Raw genomic sequence first — 17311 nt, 5'->3', positions numbered from 1 at the left:
ATCATCCTCGCCGTCATAAAAAACTTCACATAATCGAGGAAACGCACTCATTTTACATAATTATAATCTAGCAGCAGTATATCAAGTTAAACAGTGAATAAATGACATAACAATAATATAATGAATACTCAAACGAAACTCACGGTCTTCAATGACGCACATTCCAAAATCGCCATGAAGGAAACTTCAACGAGAAGTCTGAGACAATTAAGCATCATCCGCTGCCAATCGAGATCACAAATATTCTCCCTGCTGTTCACAAAGTGAAATCGTTACAGAAAGAGATACTAATTTGAATTATTTTGCTGCTTAATAGAGAAAACTGCAGGACCTATGCTTTCACGCTGCCGTTTGCGCCTTGTAACTGATCCGCTCTCGCACAATCGCCAAACAGGCCACGCCCTCTCAATTCAATTCAATGACCAACTTAATAGCCCTTATAATAAAAGAACACAAACTGAACATGGGCTTTTTTACAGTGATTAAATGATGACTGTCAAAACATTTTCTGCACAAACTCTCAAGTCCTCAAGTTTTCCTGCTGGATTTGTATCAAACCTCCATCACCCAAAGAAAGAAAGTCAGAAGATGACAGAAGATACTTCACTGACTTCAGAGCTAAAAACTCTACAAGGATTTTTGCAGACATCTGTAGTTTAACACATGTTTGATGTTTTTAATGAGCAGGTATAACTTTTATAGTGTGGAAGTTTTATATTGTGCATGTGTGTAAAGTGTGTATCTTTACTCTAATCCTGATGCTTCTGCTTTACGATGCTTTACAGTGTTGATAATCACATCTGGACTTACACAGCCTTTCTGCAGTTCCTCACAGCTGGAATCAGTCTCCGTCGTCCCTCCTCTGATGTGTTGTATGTCTCCAGGTCCAACTCATCCAGAACCTCCTCTGACATCTGCAGCATGTAGGCCAGAGCTGAGCAGTGGATCTCAGAGAGTTCCTTCTCTGATCTGTTCTCTGACTTCAGGAACTCTTGGATCTCCTGATGGACTGAGTGGTCGTTCATCTCCGTCAGACAGTGGAAGATGTTGATGCTTCTGTCAGGAGAGACATCATACATGTTCTTCTCCTTCAGGTTGTTGACGGCGCTCTGGATGATTTCAGGACTGTTGTCTGTCCGACCCAGCAGGCCTCCTAAGAGTCTCTGGTTGGACTCCAGAGAGAGGCCATGAAGGAAGCGGACAAACAGGTCCAGGTGGCCATTTTCACTCCTCAGGGATTTCTCCATTGCTCCCATCAGGAAGACATCCAGGGTTGAATCAACGTGTTTTTCTCCCAGAAAAGCCTCCAGTGCCTCTGTGTTGCTGTTGGTGTAACAGTGGAACATGTAGACTGCAGCCAGAAACTCCTGAACGCTCAGATGAACAAAGCAGTAGACTGTTTTCTGGAAGATCACACTCTCTCTTTTGAAGATCTCTGTACAAACTCCTGAGTACACCGAGGCCTCTGAGACATCCAGACCACACTGCTCCAGGTCTTCTTGGTAGAACATGATGTTTCCTTTCTCCAGCTGTTCAAACGCCAGCCTCCCCAGCTTCAGAAGAACCTTCCTGTCAGCCTCCATCAGCTCCTGTGGACTCGTCTCATGACCCTCATCGTACTTCTGCTTCTTCCTCTTTGTCTGAACCAGCAGGAAGTGTGAGTACATGTCAGTCAGGGTCTTGGGCAGCTCTCCTCTCTGGTCTGTAGTCAACATGTGCTCCAGAACTGTAGCAGTGATCCAGCAGAAGACTGGGATTAGACACATGATGTGGAGGCTCCTGGATGTTTTGATGTGTGAGATGATTCTGCTGGACAGCTCTTCATCACTGACTCTCCTCCTGAAGTACTCCTCCTTCTGGGCGTCAGTGAAGCCTCGTACTTCTGTTACCCTGCCAACACATGAAGGAGGGATCTGATTGGCTGCTGCAGGTCGGGAAGTGATCCAGACGAGAGCCGATGGAAGCAGATTCCCCTCAATGAGGTTTGTCAGCAGCACGTTGACTGATGACTTCTGTGTGACATCAGACACGACCTTCCTGTTCTTGAAATCCAATGAAAGTCTGCTTTCATCCAGGCCGTCAAAGATGAACAGAAGTTTACAGACAGCGAGCTTCTCTGCTGTGACCTTCTGTAATGTTGGATGGAAAACATGGAGCAGCTGGAGAAGACTGTACCACTCATCTCTGATCAGGTTCAGCTCCCTGAACGAAAGCAGAATCAGCAGACTGACGTCTTGGTTTTCCAAGCCCTCTGTCCAGTCCAGAGTGAACTTCTGCACCGAGAAGGTTTTTCCAACGCCAGCGACGCCGTTCGTCAGAACGACTCTGATGTGTCCCTGTTGGCCGGGCAAGGCTTTAAAGATGTCGTGGCACTTGATTGGAGTGTCATGGAGGGTCTTCTTCTTGGAAGCTGTCTCAAGCTGCCTCACTTCATGTTGGGTATTAACCTCTTTGCTCTGTCCCTCTGTGATGTAGAGCTCAGTGTAGATCCGGTTGAGGAGGGTTCCACTTCCTGTTTCATCACTTCCTTCAGTCACACGTTCACATCTCCTCCTCAGACTGATCTTATGTTCATCTAAAACCTCCTGCAGACCACCACTCACTAAAAAAGAGAAAACACTGTGAGACAAAACAAAGATTTGACAATCTGCTGATTATTTTCATTACCAATAAAAAACGATCAATATAAGAACATTTAGAGAAGTAAAGGTGATAAAGTCCAGTTTTGGGGGAACATCAGAACAGCCTCTGACTGTGTGTTGGTGGACGTGTTTGATTGACAGCAGAGGCGACAGGCTGAGCCTCAGCAGCTCGTCTGCAGCTCTTCAGTGAACAGCTCACTGTGGCTGTTCCCTCCTCCCTGTGATATTTACAACTGATCCACCGATCAAATAATACAGAATATGTTCACGTCTTGTCATGTAGACCTGTTTTTATTGAACAGCACCGCTAACAAAGCGCTGCGAAACGCTGTGACAAATGCACTCCATTTCCTGTAGCTGCTTCACAATAAAAGCCTCCCGCTGGTTTGAAAACTTTTATGTGAAGCAGCAGCAGGAAATGTTGAGTTTACATCAGCAGCAAATGAACAAAGCTCTGATATGACTAAAGTAACAGTGAACAGTAAAGAAAGGCTGACATCTGAACGTCCAAACAGGAACAGGAGTGAGAGGAATCTCCAAACCACAGAGATTCAGTTAGAAGCTTCAAACGTACCGACAGATACAAGGGACAAGCTTCATTTATTTGTCATCCTACAACACAGGGCTGCACAACGAAATGCAAGTTGTAGTCCGAACTGCTACAGAAGAAATAAACCTATTTTTTATGGTGAGATACTATTAAAAACAGAGCTTTCTCTCTGGTCTCCAGCACAGACACGTGTTGATCCAATCAGTAGCTGCAGACGAGGCTTTGGTTTGAGGAAGGAGACCAGCGGTGGAAGAAGTATTCTGATCCTTTAAGTAAAATTACTGATACCACAGAATGAAAATACTCCTCTACAAGTAAAAGTCCTGCATTCAAAACCTTACTTAAGGTAAAGTATGTAAGTATTATCAGTATATTAAAATTTACTGAGTATCAAAGTAAAAGTCGTCCCTGTGCAGTAAAACACTTCCTGTCAGTGTTTTATTATATCTGATGTTTCTGGATTCATATTCCTGCTGCATTCATGTGTGTGTTGCATTTTACTGCTGCAGATGTTTAAGGTTGAGCTCATTTTAACTGCTTTATATACTGTTGGGTAGCTTTATCATCCTTATGGTTTGGTCTGACCTTCTGTTACGGTTACAGACAGGCAGGGGACACAGGTGGACAGGAATGTTCTTTATTGGATGATAGCCAGGAGTGGAGAGTGTGGAGAGAAAGTCAGTAGGAGGGAGATCACTGGATACAGACTGGAGAACCACAGAGGACTGAAATGAAGCGATCTAGCAGTGGGTTGAGGAATCCTATGTCTGAACGAGGTCAGGCAAGTGGTGTGCTTTTATGCATGCTGTGATTGGGACTGATGTGGAGCAGGAGTGTGACTGGGAGCAGGTGTGGGTGATTACTGGCTGGTGAGGCCTGGCATAAGTGCAGTACTTGAGTAAATGTACTTTGTCACATTCCACCACTGGAGGCTGCTCCAATCAGATTCACTGGTACTTGCCTACTGCGCTGCAAATGGCTCAGGCTCTTCCTACATCCAGGACATGGTCAGACCAGACCAGTCCACTACGCTCTGCTGCTGCCAATCGGCTTACTACCCCCTCACTACCAGGGGGGCCCAGCTACCGCTCAACAAACTCACCACTGTTTGCTGTCCTGGATCCACAATGGTGGACCGAGCTCCCCACTGACATCAGCACAGCAGAAACTCTACACATCTTCAGCCTGAAGACTCCAAAACTAAATGCAGCACTTGAAGCCGTTCAGCTTACTTGATGAAGCTGATGTCCTGCATGAGTCTTGCAGGTTTTGGGTTGTATCCACATGGTTGAATGCACTTATAGTAAGTCTCTAAACAATCGTAATGTAATGAAATGTAGCAGGTTACGTTTTTAGGTACAGATGTACAGTCTTACTTTGTACAGTGCTGGTCTGACTGGCTGTCTGCAGTCCAGGTCTTGTTCTGGATCTTACCTTCGCACTGGGGACAGGAGGAGTCTCCTGATGAAGCAGACTGGTCCCAGTATGAGGTGATGCACCGTCTGCAGAACCAGTGTCCACAGCTGGTAGAGACCGGATCCTTCAGGACGTCCAGACACAAAGCACAGCAGGACGGCTGCTCCTCCACAGAAACATGACTCCTCTTCCTCTCTCTGTGAAGACATTTCTTTAGAACTAAAATCATTTGTTGATTGTTGTTGAAAAATATCAAGATGGCCGACACTGTGTCGAAGCTCAGAGGGTCACAGAGAACAGTAAACGTGTCGTTTCTTTTCTGTTTGAACTCAGTCTGTAATGAAAATGACTGATCCTGTTATCTCACTAATTAACTGATTTTCCTCTCTGACTGTCATATTAAACATTTAGTGATCTGCCTGTAGTTTGTTATTAATACAAACTCAACACTTCCTGTAGCTACTTCACAATAAAAGCCTTCCATTAAACAGAGCTGATTATGTCCTTCACTGTTTTACAGTCACTTTGGGCAGCTTAGCTTGAGTTAGTTAGGTTTGCACTGAGGCTGGAAGTGCTCTAAATAACTGTGGTAGACCAGCAGTGTAAGACACATGGCATGTAACAGTGGTGTCACAGGTTCAAATCCAGACGGTTGCCTTGTTTGTGTGTCATTATGTTTTCTGTTACTCTCTACTGTCAACTATCAAATGAAGGCAGAAATGTAATATTCTAAAAAAGAGAAGTGGTCCAAATCTACATTTGACCATTTTCTGCCCCTTTTTTATCAGCTGATAACTTTTAGCAAAGTGCTGTTTGTTCTTCACCTTCAGGAACAATATATGGTGGAGAGAATCTGAGCTCAAAGGTCCACTTACTAATGTTTCAAAGCAAAGTGTTAATCAAGATGAGCAAAGCTTTTCTACAAATGCTTTTTCACCACATGTTGCACAATTATGATATGAACTGATTCAAGATGCTTCTGGTGGATCATAACAGCTGATCTGAGGAAGAGCAAACAACTAAATATTCTGAGGACAAATATGAGAAAAGAAATTACATTTGAAGCAGATTCTTTCTGCTTTTGAACAATTCTAAATCTTTACAGCAACTTCAACGTGACGGAAAATAACTGATTTTCTTCTTCTTTTCCTTTCGGCTGTTCCCTTTCAGGGGTCGCCACAGCGAATCATGTGCCTCTATCTAACCCTGTCCTCTGCATCCTCTTCACTTACACCAGTTAGCTTCATGTCCTCTCTCACTACATCCATAAATCTCCTCTTTGGTCTTCCTCTAGACCTCCTGCCTGGCAGCTCCAACCTCAGCATCCTTCTACCAATATATTCACAGTCTCTCCTCTGAACACGTCCAAACCACCTCGATCTGGCCTCTCTGACTTTATCTCCGAAACATCTAACATGAGCTGTCCCTCTGATGTCCTCATTCCTGATCCTGTCCGTCCTCGTCACTCCCAAAGAGAACCTCAACATCTTAAGCTCTGCTACCTCCAGCTCTGCCTCTTGTCTTTTCTTCAGCGCCACTGTCTCTAAGCTGTACAACATTGCTGGTCTCACCACCGTCTCCAACACCTTTCCTTTCATTCTTGCTGAGACTCTTTTATCACACAACACACCTGACACTTTTCTCCACCCGCTCCAACCTGCTTGCACTCGCCTCTTCACCTCTTTTCCACAGTCTCCATCGCTCTGAGCTGTTGACCCTAAGTACTTAAAGTCCTGCACCTTCTTCACTTCTGCTCCCTGTGACCTCACCGTCCCACCTGGGTCCCTCTCATTGACGCACATGTATTCTGTCTTACTGCGGCTAAGCTTCATTCCTCTGTTTTCCAGAGCAGACCTCCATCTCTCTAGATTTTCCTCCACCTGCTCCCTGCTCTCACTACAAATCACAATGTCATCCGCAAACATCATAGTCCATGGAGATTCCTGTCTAACCTCATCTGTCAGCCTGTCCATCACCAGAGCAAACAAGAAGGGGCTCAGAGCCGATCCTTGATGCAGACCCACCTCCACCTTGAACTCCTCTGTCACACTACAGCACACCTCACCACGGTCTTACAGCTCTCATACATGTCCTGCACCACTCTAACATACTTCTCTGCCACTCCAGGCTTCCTCATACAATACCTAGGGTCTTATTTTGTCTTCATCTTCAATGCCTCATCTTCCATCAGGTCAGTTTACAGTAAAAACAGTCTCTTACTTTGTGTCTGAGGGTCCAGGTTCATCACTGAAGAATGGAGGTTCCTCTTTGGAACAGTCACTCTTCAAGGACCGACAGCTGGATCCTGGAGACTCTGCTCTGTCCTCCTCTTCCTCCACACGAACACTCATCTTCTGGACATCAGTCAGTCTGAGAGGTGAAACAGTAACACTGACTGAGCTCAGAACACAAGAATCAGGAGAAACAAGTCTGTTCAAGAGTCACAAACAAGACCAGGGAACAGGAAGTAACACACACACACACACACACACACACACACAGCATAATGACACCACCCAGAGCTCCACCTGGTCAGTCTTCTTATCTGCGCTTGTTTTCTTGGGTTAGTTTAGGTTAAATATTTATTATTCAGCCAATCCCGACTTTGTGTCCACAGATGAATCAAACTGTTCATTCTAACATTTCTTTCCTCTACAGTCCACAGGGAGAACACTTTGGCAGTAAAATAATAAAAATGTTGGATTAACACTCACCCTGCCTCGGCCTTCAGTGGCCTTCTGCTCTGTCGACTCAAAATGGAGTCTGATCCACAGACTGTAAAAAAAACAGGTCTGAACTGACTTTCACTTTCACTTTCACTTTCAGGTTCCTCCCTGTTCTCATGTCACATGGTCAGTGTTGCTCCTCCCCTCTCCATTTACAGGAAATCAGGCGAGTTCATCTGTGTGTGTGTGTGTGTGTGTGTGTGTGTGTGTGTGTGTGTGTCACACAGATCAGCTGTTTAGCATGGATGTTTAAATGATGTAAATAAATCGGTTTTGTTTAAGTTACAAGTAAAGTGCTTTAAACCAAATGAACCCAATGTGTTCTTTAACAGAGCCGGCGTGAGAAGTGTCTCCGGATGGGAACCTCAGAATTGCGTCTCTGCTCTTTGCGGGGAGACCTTAGTGTCCTCAGTGGTCGCCATGTCCCTGAATACTACAGTCAAAGTCTCCTTCATGAACAAACTTAAGTGGTAAATGTACAGTAATCTCCAAATAAGAAGATGATTTATTTCTGATGAGACAAAGAAAAGACTATTGCGAGCAGCAACATTTTCCTCTAGGTAGTGCTGTTTGGATTCAGGTTACTGCCGACTGGTGGCAGTTAGAAATGGAACGAAGCCCACTGACAGCAGACAGCCCAAAACAGGAGTCGGACGCGACGAGTCCGCCTTCCATATGCAGCAGCGTCAATATCAACCACCTGGAGCAGCGATCTGGCGAGACCTGAAATAATCTGTGTGATAACTAACAAAACTAAGGATCATATACATTCACTGAATGAAGATTATGAAAATAAAATGCACATGTCTGGCTAGAAATGTTATCAAAACGCATTTTAATGCCGAAACTATTTAAAAATATTTCATTTTCCACTGAGAATAAAAGGAGTGTCTGACTTTTTTTTATTTATTTACAAAGAAAGAAACTTGGCAGTCACGTGCCGTGGACGCAGGCCAATAGAAAAGAATAGGACAAAACATTTTTACTGATGGCCATAACATTAAACTCGTTCAGTCATGAAAATCATTGTTTAATAAGTAATTTAAACCTTATTCAACTGACTTCAGGTTTAGCAGTCAGCTGGATTCCTCTTGGACCCCCCACCCAACCCTCCAAAGGACAAGAGGTTATAGATAATGGATAATGGATGGACACTACATAGAACTCATAAACGCTCTGATGTAGGATTTCCCAGACTCTCCTGTTTTTTCAGCAGTCTTCTGACTCGCTGTCTGCAGCCTTTTCTCATACAAAGCGCGTCTCGTTGCTGTAATAAACAACCACATACCGAGAAGAAAGAACACGAAACGTGTGTGGAGCGCAGGGCCGTAATTATAATAAATATCGGGGGGGACACATCCGTCCCAATACTCAAATATGCTCAAAATGTACCCCCCAATATGTTGATATAAATAATATATATACAGTGCAGCAGATGAAACTACCCAACAGTATATAAAGTAGTTAAAATGAGCTCAACCTGAAACATCTGCAGCAGTAAAATGCAACACACACATGAACGCAGCAGGAAGATGAATCCAGAAACATCCGATATAATAAAACACTGACAGGAGCGTTTTACTGCACAGGGACGACTTTTACTTTGATACTCAGTCAATTTTGCTGATAATACCTACTTAACGTTACTTTTACTTCAGTCAGGTTTTGAATGCAGGACTTTTACTTGTAGTGGAGTGTTTTCAGAGTGGTGTTGCTGCTTTTACTTCAGTAAAGGATCAGAATACTTCTTCCACTGCTGATTATGATACGATGTGGACCTGGGTCACTCACTGAACTATGCTAGGCTACAAAAACAATGCCTCAGTGCGAAATAGCTTATGCTACGCTATTTGAGCCGGCCCAGTAAGAGATGTGATTGGGCCAGCCTAGTGTCATTATAGAATATTAACCAATGGGCTGCTGCCCCTGCTGTACGGGACGGTCATTAGCAAAAAGAACGGCCCCCAAGGTGAGTGGGCCCACCGGGAAAATCTCCGGTATGCCGGTTTACCAGCTTTATTATTTGCATTTTCAAAGAAAAAAGGCAGTGTGCAGTGAGTTTCTTTGTTACCTAAAAATTAGAAACTAATTGTGTTGAGCATTAAAGTGCTCAGGTTAACACCTGTGTTTTTCTTAAATTAACATATGAACAAACAACGATGTCTAAAGATTCAAGTTAAAACTATTTATTCTTTATCTTTAGTTTACAAACATACACATCCTTTACACTTATTAAATATTAAATAAAGCTGTACATTTCACATTTGAATAGAGCTATGTACAATATATGCAGAATATTTCAGCAGGCATTTCCCTGATGACATATTTGGATTATCTACAGGAAGTAAGACAGTGTGAGGAAAATTCAAACTGGTTTCTCAGTTCTTCTGTAGAAACATCGGCTGTTTGCAGTTTATCTCCTCTCATCCAGCTACATTCCTGCTGATGAATATTGTTTTCATACATTCAGATGCAGTCACGTACAGTCGCGTGCTACAGTCTAACTGATTGATGGAGTCCGTCTTCTGACGTTATCAGTGCTGACCAGTGACGTGGCTGAGAGCCCCACGGCCCCGCTGCCTTTCCCCGGCTTAGCGAACGGGAACACCTCCCTGGTCAGTCGGTGCAGGAGGCACGGCATCTCTTTCTTCCCACCCAGTACGGGACCTTTGGCCTGGAAGGTGTAGGCCACTCTGTGGGAGAGGCGGGTCATGAGGCGAGTCAGCTCCAGGTTGCGATTGCCTTCCTCCTCTAATAAAGTGCAGAAAGTCTGGAGGAAGACGGATCCCAGTGGGTGCATGAAAGCTCCGTAACCTGAGGAGAAGACGGAGGGAAGAGGATTTCAACAGAGGAGAAGCTGATCTTGTGCAAAATCCACTGCTCAGAACATTAAATATGAACATACTTTTGATTTCCCTAGAACGTGGAACCAAGTTTTTGGTTTGATGTTTAAAATTATTTCGATTTCTACATTTTCGCCCAGGAAAAGGTTGAAAATTTGGGTTATAACTGATTCAGATAAACGTCTTTTTTGCTCCTAGAATCAGAGTTAACTTCATCTTTTTTATGTTACGTCTGCCTTTTTTCTGTGATAGATGATGAACATGTTTCAAATAGTTAATCTAGTCTTTTAGTTTGGGCAACAGTTCATTTTTAAAGCTAGAGTAGGTACTTTATATTACATTGGTATGTGTTTTGTTTTACTTGTTGAAATTCTCTTTACATCCCGACAACAATCTATAAGTCAGATGTTCTGGGGGAAAAACTCTGGTATCTGTCGCAGCCATGGATGTATTATTAGAACTGGATACCGGACCCCAAAATGGCTCTGTGGAGGTGGGTATGGGTAGCTGTAAGCTGCAGAGGGAGAGGTGGGGGAGTTGCTCAGGTGAGCAGCATCAAGGAGAGATAATTGGCACAGCTGAACCCGGTTAACTAATTATTCTCTCCTTAAATACAGTAGCATGCTGGACACAAGGGGAGAGAAGGAGAGGCGGTTGGAGAGTGGACGGATGCAGAGAAAGAGCGTGTGGACAGAAAAGAAAGAAATAAATAAAGAACATACACTGAAACCCTGGTCTCAGCGTGGTGTCTCAGGGCCAAGAGGAACTCACGGTAGCACGATTACGCTACAGGCTCCTATTCCTTTCAATGAGATTAGCTCGCCTGGCGCATACGCCAAAAAAGTTTTCTAGCTTCCAGGTTTTCTTCCGGGGTATCAGAGCTTCACAACTGATCTTGGACGACGTGTGCCGATTACGAAGCTACTCCGGTCCTGATCCAAATACTCAACACAAACACGCCAAATCACCGTGGGTCCGATTTTCAGGCGCAGATGGAAAACTATCCAAGTGTTTAATACAGATAATAAAACCGTCAAATCTTTCTGTGTGTTATTTCCATTTGAGTGTGTATCAGAGTTGACACCTGTAACCATTTCTATGACTGATTATCAGGTAAAGACCACCCTGTGTCTGTCGTAGTCTATAAGAACAAGGCTGCAACTCACTGTACCTGGGTGTTGGCCAGTCCTCTTTGTCTCACCTGCAGCTGGTGCAGAAAAAGTGACAGCATTACACCGGTACTAGCATCCCTGCACTGGCTACCTGTCAAGTACAGGATTGATTTTAAGGTTCTTTTATTTGTTTCTAAAGCCAACCATGGGCTGGCACCCCGGTTCATGTCAGAACTTCGCTGCCACTACTCCAACTCTGAGCCTCTTAGATCTTCACAACAACTGTTTTTAACTGTTCCACGATCGAGGCCAGCGGGGAAGGGAGATCGAGCCTTTGCGGTGGCAGCTCCAAAGCTTTGGAAAAGCCTTCCGCTCTCGATCAAGTGTTCACCCTCCATTGACACTTTTAAGACAAATCTCAAGACCTGCGTGTTTTCAGCGGCCTTTGGTTGCTCATAGTGGTTTAGGTATTTTATAATATTTTAGTTTTTAGAAATTGATCTTACAAGTTTTATTCTGTTTAACAATTGTGCACATGTTTTGATATTGCCTTGTATTCTATCATTGCTGTTTATTATTATTATTGTTGTGATTTCTATTTGTGCCGTTCTGCTACTGATGTCTTTCTACTCGCTGTTGTTGTGCCGTTTTAATTTGTACAGAACTTTGGTCAACTCCGGTTGTTTTTAAATGTGCTATATGAATAAAACTTGACTTGACGATTTAAGAATAAAGCTGAATATAATGTGGTGGCTTGGCAGTTATTCTTCAAACAGAATATAATATTTTAAAAATCTGCCATGTGAGTGTTTCAGAAAAGAGGACAAAGGCAGTGATGTTTCTGATGGCAACAGACAACGAGCCAAAATATTCCCAAAATATGAGAAAATTCAGACGGTCTACAGATATTAATTAGATGGGACAAACTGGGGTAAACACATCTGCACACTGGTGACCTGCAGAGTTAGTAGCGCAGCGGATTAAATATAAAACATTTCTGTGTTTTACTCACCTGTTTGGAGGCCAGGATGCGCTGTATGACAGGTACAGCGTAAGCAGCGGTCTTTCCAGATCCGGTCCGGGCTCGAGCCAGGAGGTCTTTCCCCTCCAGGGCCAAAGGGATGGCCTTCTCCTGGATCAGAGTGGGCTGGGACCAACCCAGATCTGCAACCGCCTGAAACGTAGCAACAAACAGTGATTTCAGAGATCAGAAGAGGTAAAACACCAGCTCTGTGTTCCTGCAGTCTCATCTCAGATACGTCACATTTAATAGAGCTGTTAAAAACTGAATTTTAATTTTTCTTAAACTTTCATTTCTGAAACTTCCCCATCATGTTCTTATTCCACAGCACAGCTGTACTCTGTTACGGAGAGTAAAGCCAGCGGTGCTACAAAACCCATCTGTCGCCTGCTCGGTGAAGCAGTGCTTACTACTAGAAATCCGCCCTGAGAGGTGCGCGCCTCCATGGCTGCATTAACCCGCCCCCCATCGACTCCCCGCCAAGTGAACACAACAGAAACTAAAATAAAGGTGATGAAACTAGATTCTGACACGAGGCCCCTCAACAAGACAGGGCCACAAAATAATGCAATCATGTCAAACTTATTCGATGTTGAGGTAAAAGTTCCCAAACAAATGTACAATTCATCAAATTACCGAAAGCGACACGCAGTGGACCTGGAGCTCTGGGGGCCCCTGGGGGTCTGGGACCCCAAGGCAGCTGCCCCTTTAATAAGGTAATCCAACCTTGAATATCCATATCCGTGGTCCATTCAAGTTATTTGTTTTTAGATTAGTTTTGTGGCATTTTTTTCCTTTTTGATTGGAAAACGAACAGCAGCTACAGACAGGAGAAGTGAAGGGGGGAGGACACGGGTCCTCAGCCGGAATCGAACTGGGGTCGTTGTGATTACACTGCGTTGGGCACAAAGACAACCCCCTGTACACCTGTGACTCCAAAACATTACTAAACCATGGCACCATTTCGACTTCTCTGACCACGGCAGCACCGTTATGAAAAATGCACAGTAAAGAAATGTAAAGAAAGAAACGTTTGTGGCGACCTTAGCCCGTCCTTAAGGCACGGTCTCCACTAGTCTGCGCTGTAACTACGCCCGTCACAGTAACCACGCCCGTCACAGTAACCACGCCCGTCACAGTAACCACGCCCGTCACAGTAACCACGTTATCGACTTATCGTAAATGGACACGACCTCGATATTGCCCATATGACTCTATAGCCAACCCCTGTGCCAAATGTTAATTTCAAACATTTACATTTCTTTAAGTGCAATTTTTGTTAACCGAGCCCGAGAGGCCATTTTATTTATTGTTTTGGTTGTTTGATTTTATTTGTGTTTTATTTAGGATGTTTTAATACTTTTTTCACATTTCAATGTCTGAATATTCGTAAGAAATTGAAGTTTATTGAAAGGGTGTACTTGCATTATTATGCTTATTATATCAGTGGCATAAAATGGTCTTAAAATGACAATAATATCATTTATCGCAATTATTTCTGGGACAATATATCGTCCAACAGCAGCAGCTGTCACAGTTGTCTAAATACTGTGGAGGGACCATCTTTGGAAACACTGATCCAAGTTAAGTTTGATTCAAACATCTGCAACATGAACACAAATCCTAAATCAGCTGACAGAATGTGCTGCAACACCAGGAAGTCACCATGTTCTTCATGTGGCCTAAGTAACTTAACTATCGTTCATCAGTTTGATAGTTAATGCAAAATGTGTTCAATTAAAGTGAAACTATCAAACTGGTATCAGCGGGAACGTTTCAACCACAGAACAAAGTCACGCTGAGAAAGAGCTGAACTGAACTCTGGATATAAAAAGCGACGTAGTGTCGTTTTATGCGCGCTTAACGTTGTTGCTCAGTGCATCTGTAACGAGCTCCTCCCGTCTCTATGCCGAGCTTCCGTCACTTCTCTGCGCTTTTTCCTCTTCAGCTGCTCGTTAGACGCTCACTTTATTTCAGGTTTACTGACAAACGTCAAATGGTTTGTTACCTTTAAAAGACGGTCGTCTAAGCCCATTTCATGAAACTTCAGCCTCTCAGCAGCCATCTCTCCTCCTCGTTACACTCACACGTGCGTCGCAGGATTTTTACGTCATGTCGCCTTCACGTCCTTCGTCTCGAGCTCCGTGTTCCTGAGCTTTTATTTTGAAACTTTTTCAGTGCTTTCCTGGCTGATACTTGTTTAAAAGATATAAAATATCTGCAAGAAGAGAATGTGTATTGTTCTTTTAGAGTTACATCGTTTATTGATCGTTTATAATTATCCGTTATTTTTATGTTTTATGTCTTGTCTGTGTTTTTTTATTCTATTTGTTTTTATCAAATGTAAGTTTTTCAGCTCGCTTGCTTGTATTGTCATGTTGTCTTTTTTGACAGTAAAAATGTGAAGTATAAAAAAACAAACTAATGTATTTTATCTATATATACAATATTAAACATAAATGTTACCATCTGATCTGTATTGTATCAGAGTTAGCTTAAAGCTAATTTTTCATCTGCAGTCCCTTGGCAGGTCACAATTAAAACAAAAACAAACTAAACAAATAGGTCATGTAATACAAATCTACACAGTAATACATCACACACACACACACACACACCATGCAAAAGGAAGTAAAACAGCAGTCTAGGATACAGTCAAAATTACAGTTAAAAATATGTAAAATAAGATACTGAATACAATATTATCTTTTCAAGGCTTTTAATACGTTCAGTGTCCTCATAGCTTTTTTTGTTCAGTCTAAGTAGTTGTCGTGTGTGCTGTGTAGTGGTATGTGGACCCAAATGCAGATGACCAGGAAGCGGAATGAGGTGAAGTTTTTATTGGGGGTGATGCGGTTTACAGGCAGGTACAGGTAGGTACAGGCAGACCGGTAGTCAGACAGGTAACACAATAGAAAAATGGGTTACCGGCTGGCAGAGGTGAAAACAGGGAAGTGAGTCCAAGGTGGCTAAACAGTCCAATAGGGAGCAGGCAAAATACCAAATCCAGAATCCAACCAAGGTCCACGGGAGACGAAGAATCCAAAACAGAACTCACAGTAAAAAAGCAGGCGGAGGCGAAGACTGAGACCCTCTGGAGGCTGGCTGCGAAGAAGAAACCCTTCAAGAGGCCGGCGGCAAAGGCAAACCCCTCTGGAGGCCGGCGGCGAAGGCGGGACACCTCTGGAGGCCAGCGGCGAAGGCGAAACCCCTTTGGAGGCCGGCGCCAAAGGCGGGACACCTCTGGAGGCCGGCGGCAAAGGCGAAACCCTTCTGGAGGCCGGCGGCAAAGGCGAAACCCTTCTGGAGGCCGGCGGCGAAGGCGAAACCCCTCTGGAGGCTGGCGGCGAAGGCGGGACCCCTTTGAAGGCCGGCGGCGAAGGCGGGACCCCTCTGGAGGCCGGAGAACCCGATCAGGGCCTTACAACAGGACAGGAAGCCGGCGATGGAGAGACTGGTAGAGGAGCTGGCAGAACCCGTGATGTCTGGGAACCCGGAGCCTGCCACTCCGGCAGAGAAGGAGGGTACTGCTGCGATCCAGCAGAGAATTCACATGGGAGATCGAGTCGGTAGTCAAGGAGGCACAGTGTGACCAACCAGTCGGTGCTCGCAGTAAAGCCTCTCATCGACCACCTGCAGGATTACTCCAACCACTCATGGTCCCCAGTCGCCCATGGTCCCACATTGCCCTAGATTTCGTTACCGGGTTACCATCCTCTCAGGGCAACACCACCATCCTCACCATCATTGACCGGTTCTCGAAACCAGTGCATTTCATAGCACTTCCCAAACTCCCATCGGCTCAAGAAATAGCGGATCTCCTGGTCTAACAGGTCTTTCGCCTCCTCGGAATTCCCCTAGACATCGTATCTGACCGAGGTCCTCAATTTATCTCTCAGGTATGGAGAGCTTTCTGTCTAGCCCTGGGAGCCACTGTCAGTCTCTCTTCTGGATTCCACCCCCAGTCCAACGGCCAGACAGAAAGGATCAATCAAGACCTTGAGACTGCGTTACGCTGTGTGGCTGCCACCAACCCATCCTCCTGGAGCTCCCAACTTTCCTGGGTCGAGTATGCACACAATTCTCTTACCTGTACTGCCTCTGGTCTCTCTCCCTTTGAGTCATCTTTAGGGTATCAGCCCCCACTCTTCCCAGCTCAAGAGAACGAGCTAGCAGTTCCCTCAGTGCAACATCACCTCCGCCGCTGCCGCAAGATTTGGAGAGAGACCCGGGCAGCGTTACTCCGGTCCACGGACAAGAACCGCCAGATCGCAGACCAACACAGGATTCCGGCACCACAATACACACCAGGTCAGATTGTTTGTTTATCTTTTAAAAACATCCCATTACTTACAGAATCTAAGAAACTGTCTCCCCGCTACTTTGGTCCCTTTACCATTGAACGCATCATCAATCTCTCGGCAGTTAGGCTCAAACTGCCCAGCTCCATGAGAGTCCACCCCACTTTTCACATCTCACAGTTGAAACCATTCTCTTCCAGCACTCTGTGGCCTCCGTCCAACACCCCTCCACCCGCCCGGAGTACAGAAGTAAAGGTACATAAGTATTATCAGCAAATGTACTTAAAGTATCAAAAGTAAAAGTACTCATTGTGCAGGATAGCCCCTGTCACTGTTATATCATTATATTATTTTATTGTGAAGCAATAAAATGTAAGCAGTATTTTAATGTTGCAGCTCGTTGAAGTATTCAAATGTTCTGGTGTTCAGTGCGTGACCAAGGTTAAAGACAGCACTGGCTTTTCATAATACAAAGTTACACAGTAATACATCACACACCATGCAAAAGGAACTAAAACAGCAGTCTAGGATACAGTCAAAGTAACAGTTAAAAATATCTTTTTTTTTAAACTATTCCTGTATTAGCTGCATATCTAAATGAGATAATGATACAAAATATATAAAATGGTGTCAAATTTAAAAAGCCCTATATCTTTATGAATATCTATGTCCTTAATTCCTGATTGACCACTTGTGTTTT

General features: G+C 44.2%; 2 protein-coding genes across 2 annotated transcripts in view; both read right to left on the bottom strand.

The window, feature by feature from the left end:
* Nucleotides 1-806: 806 nt before the first annotated feature.
* LOC122865137 (NLR family CARD domain-containing protein 3-like) lies at nucleotides 807-7428 on the bottom strand. The gene is given in 5 exon segments (XM_044173131.1): nucleotides 807-2602; nucleotides 4569-4629; nucleotides 4631-4805; nucleotides 6829-6978; nucleotides 7323-7428. Coding segments are annotated over 4 exon segments (2163 nt in total). The 5' UTR covers nucleotides 6960-6978; nucleotides 7323-7428.
* Nucleotides 7429-9504: 2076 nt separating this feature from the next.
* Nucleotides 9505-17311, bottom strand: part of LOC122865138 (caspase-7-like) — a 66820-nt gene continuing 59013 nt past the window's right edge. Inside the window, exon 4 of the mRNA XM_044173132.1 lies at nucleotides 9505-10148. Within this exon, the coding sequence (XP_044029067.1) occupies nucleotides 9835-10148 (314 nt within the window). The 3' untranslated portion in view covers nucleotides 9505-9834. The remainder of the gene's footprint in view (nucleotides 10149-17311) is intronic.

The sequence above is a fragment of the Siniperca chuatsi genome, linkage group LG18, assembly GCF_020085105.1.
Source record: "Siniperca chuatsi isolate FFG_IHB_CAS linkage group LG18, ASM2008510v1, whole genome shotgun sequence".
NCBI classification, from domain to species: domain Eukaryota; kingdom Metazoa; phylum Chordata; class Actinopteri; order Centrarchiformes; family Sinipercidae; genus Siniperca; species Siniperca chuatsi.
This window is presented reverse-complemented; position numbering and strand designations above follow the sequence as displayed.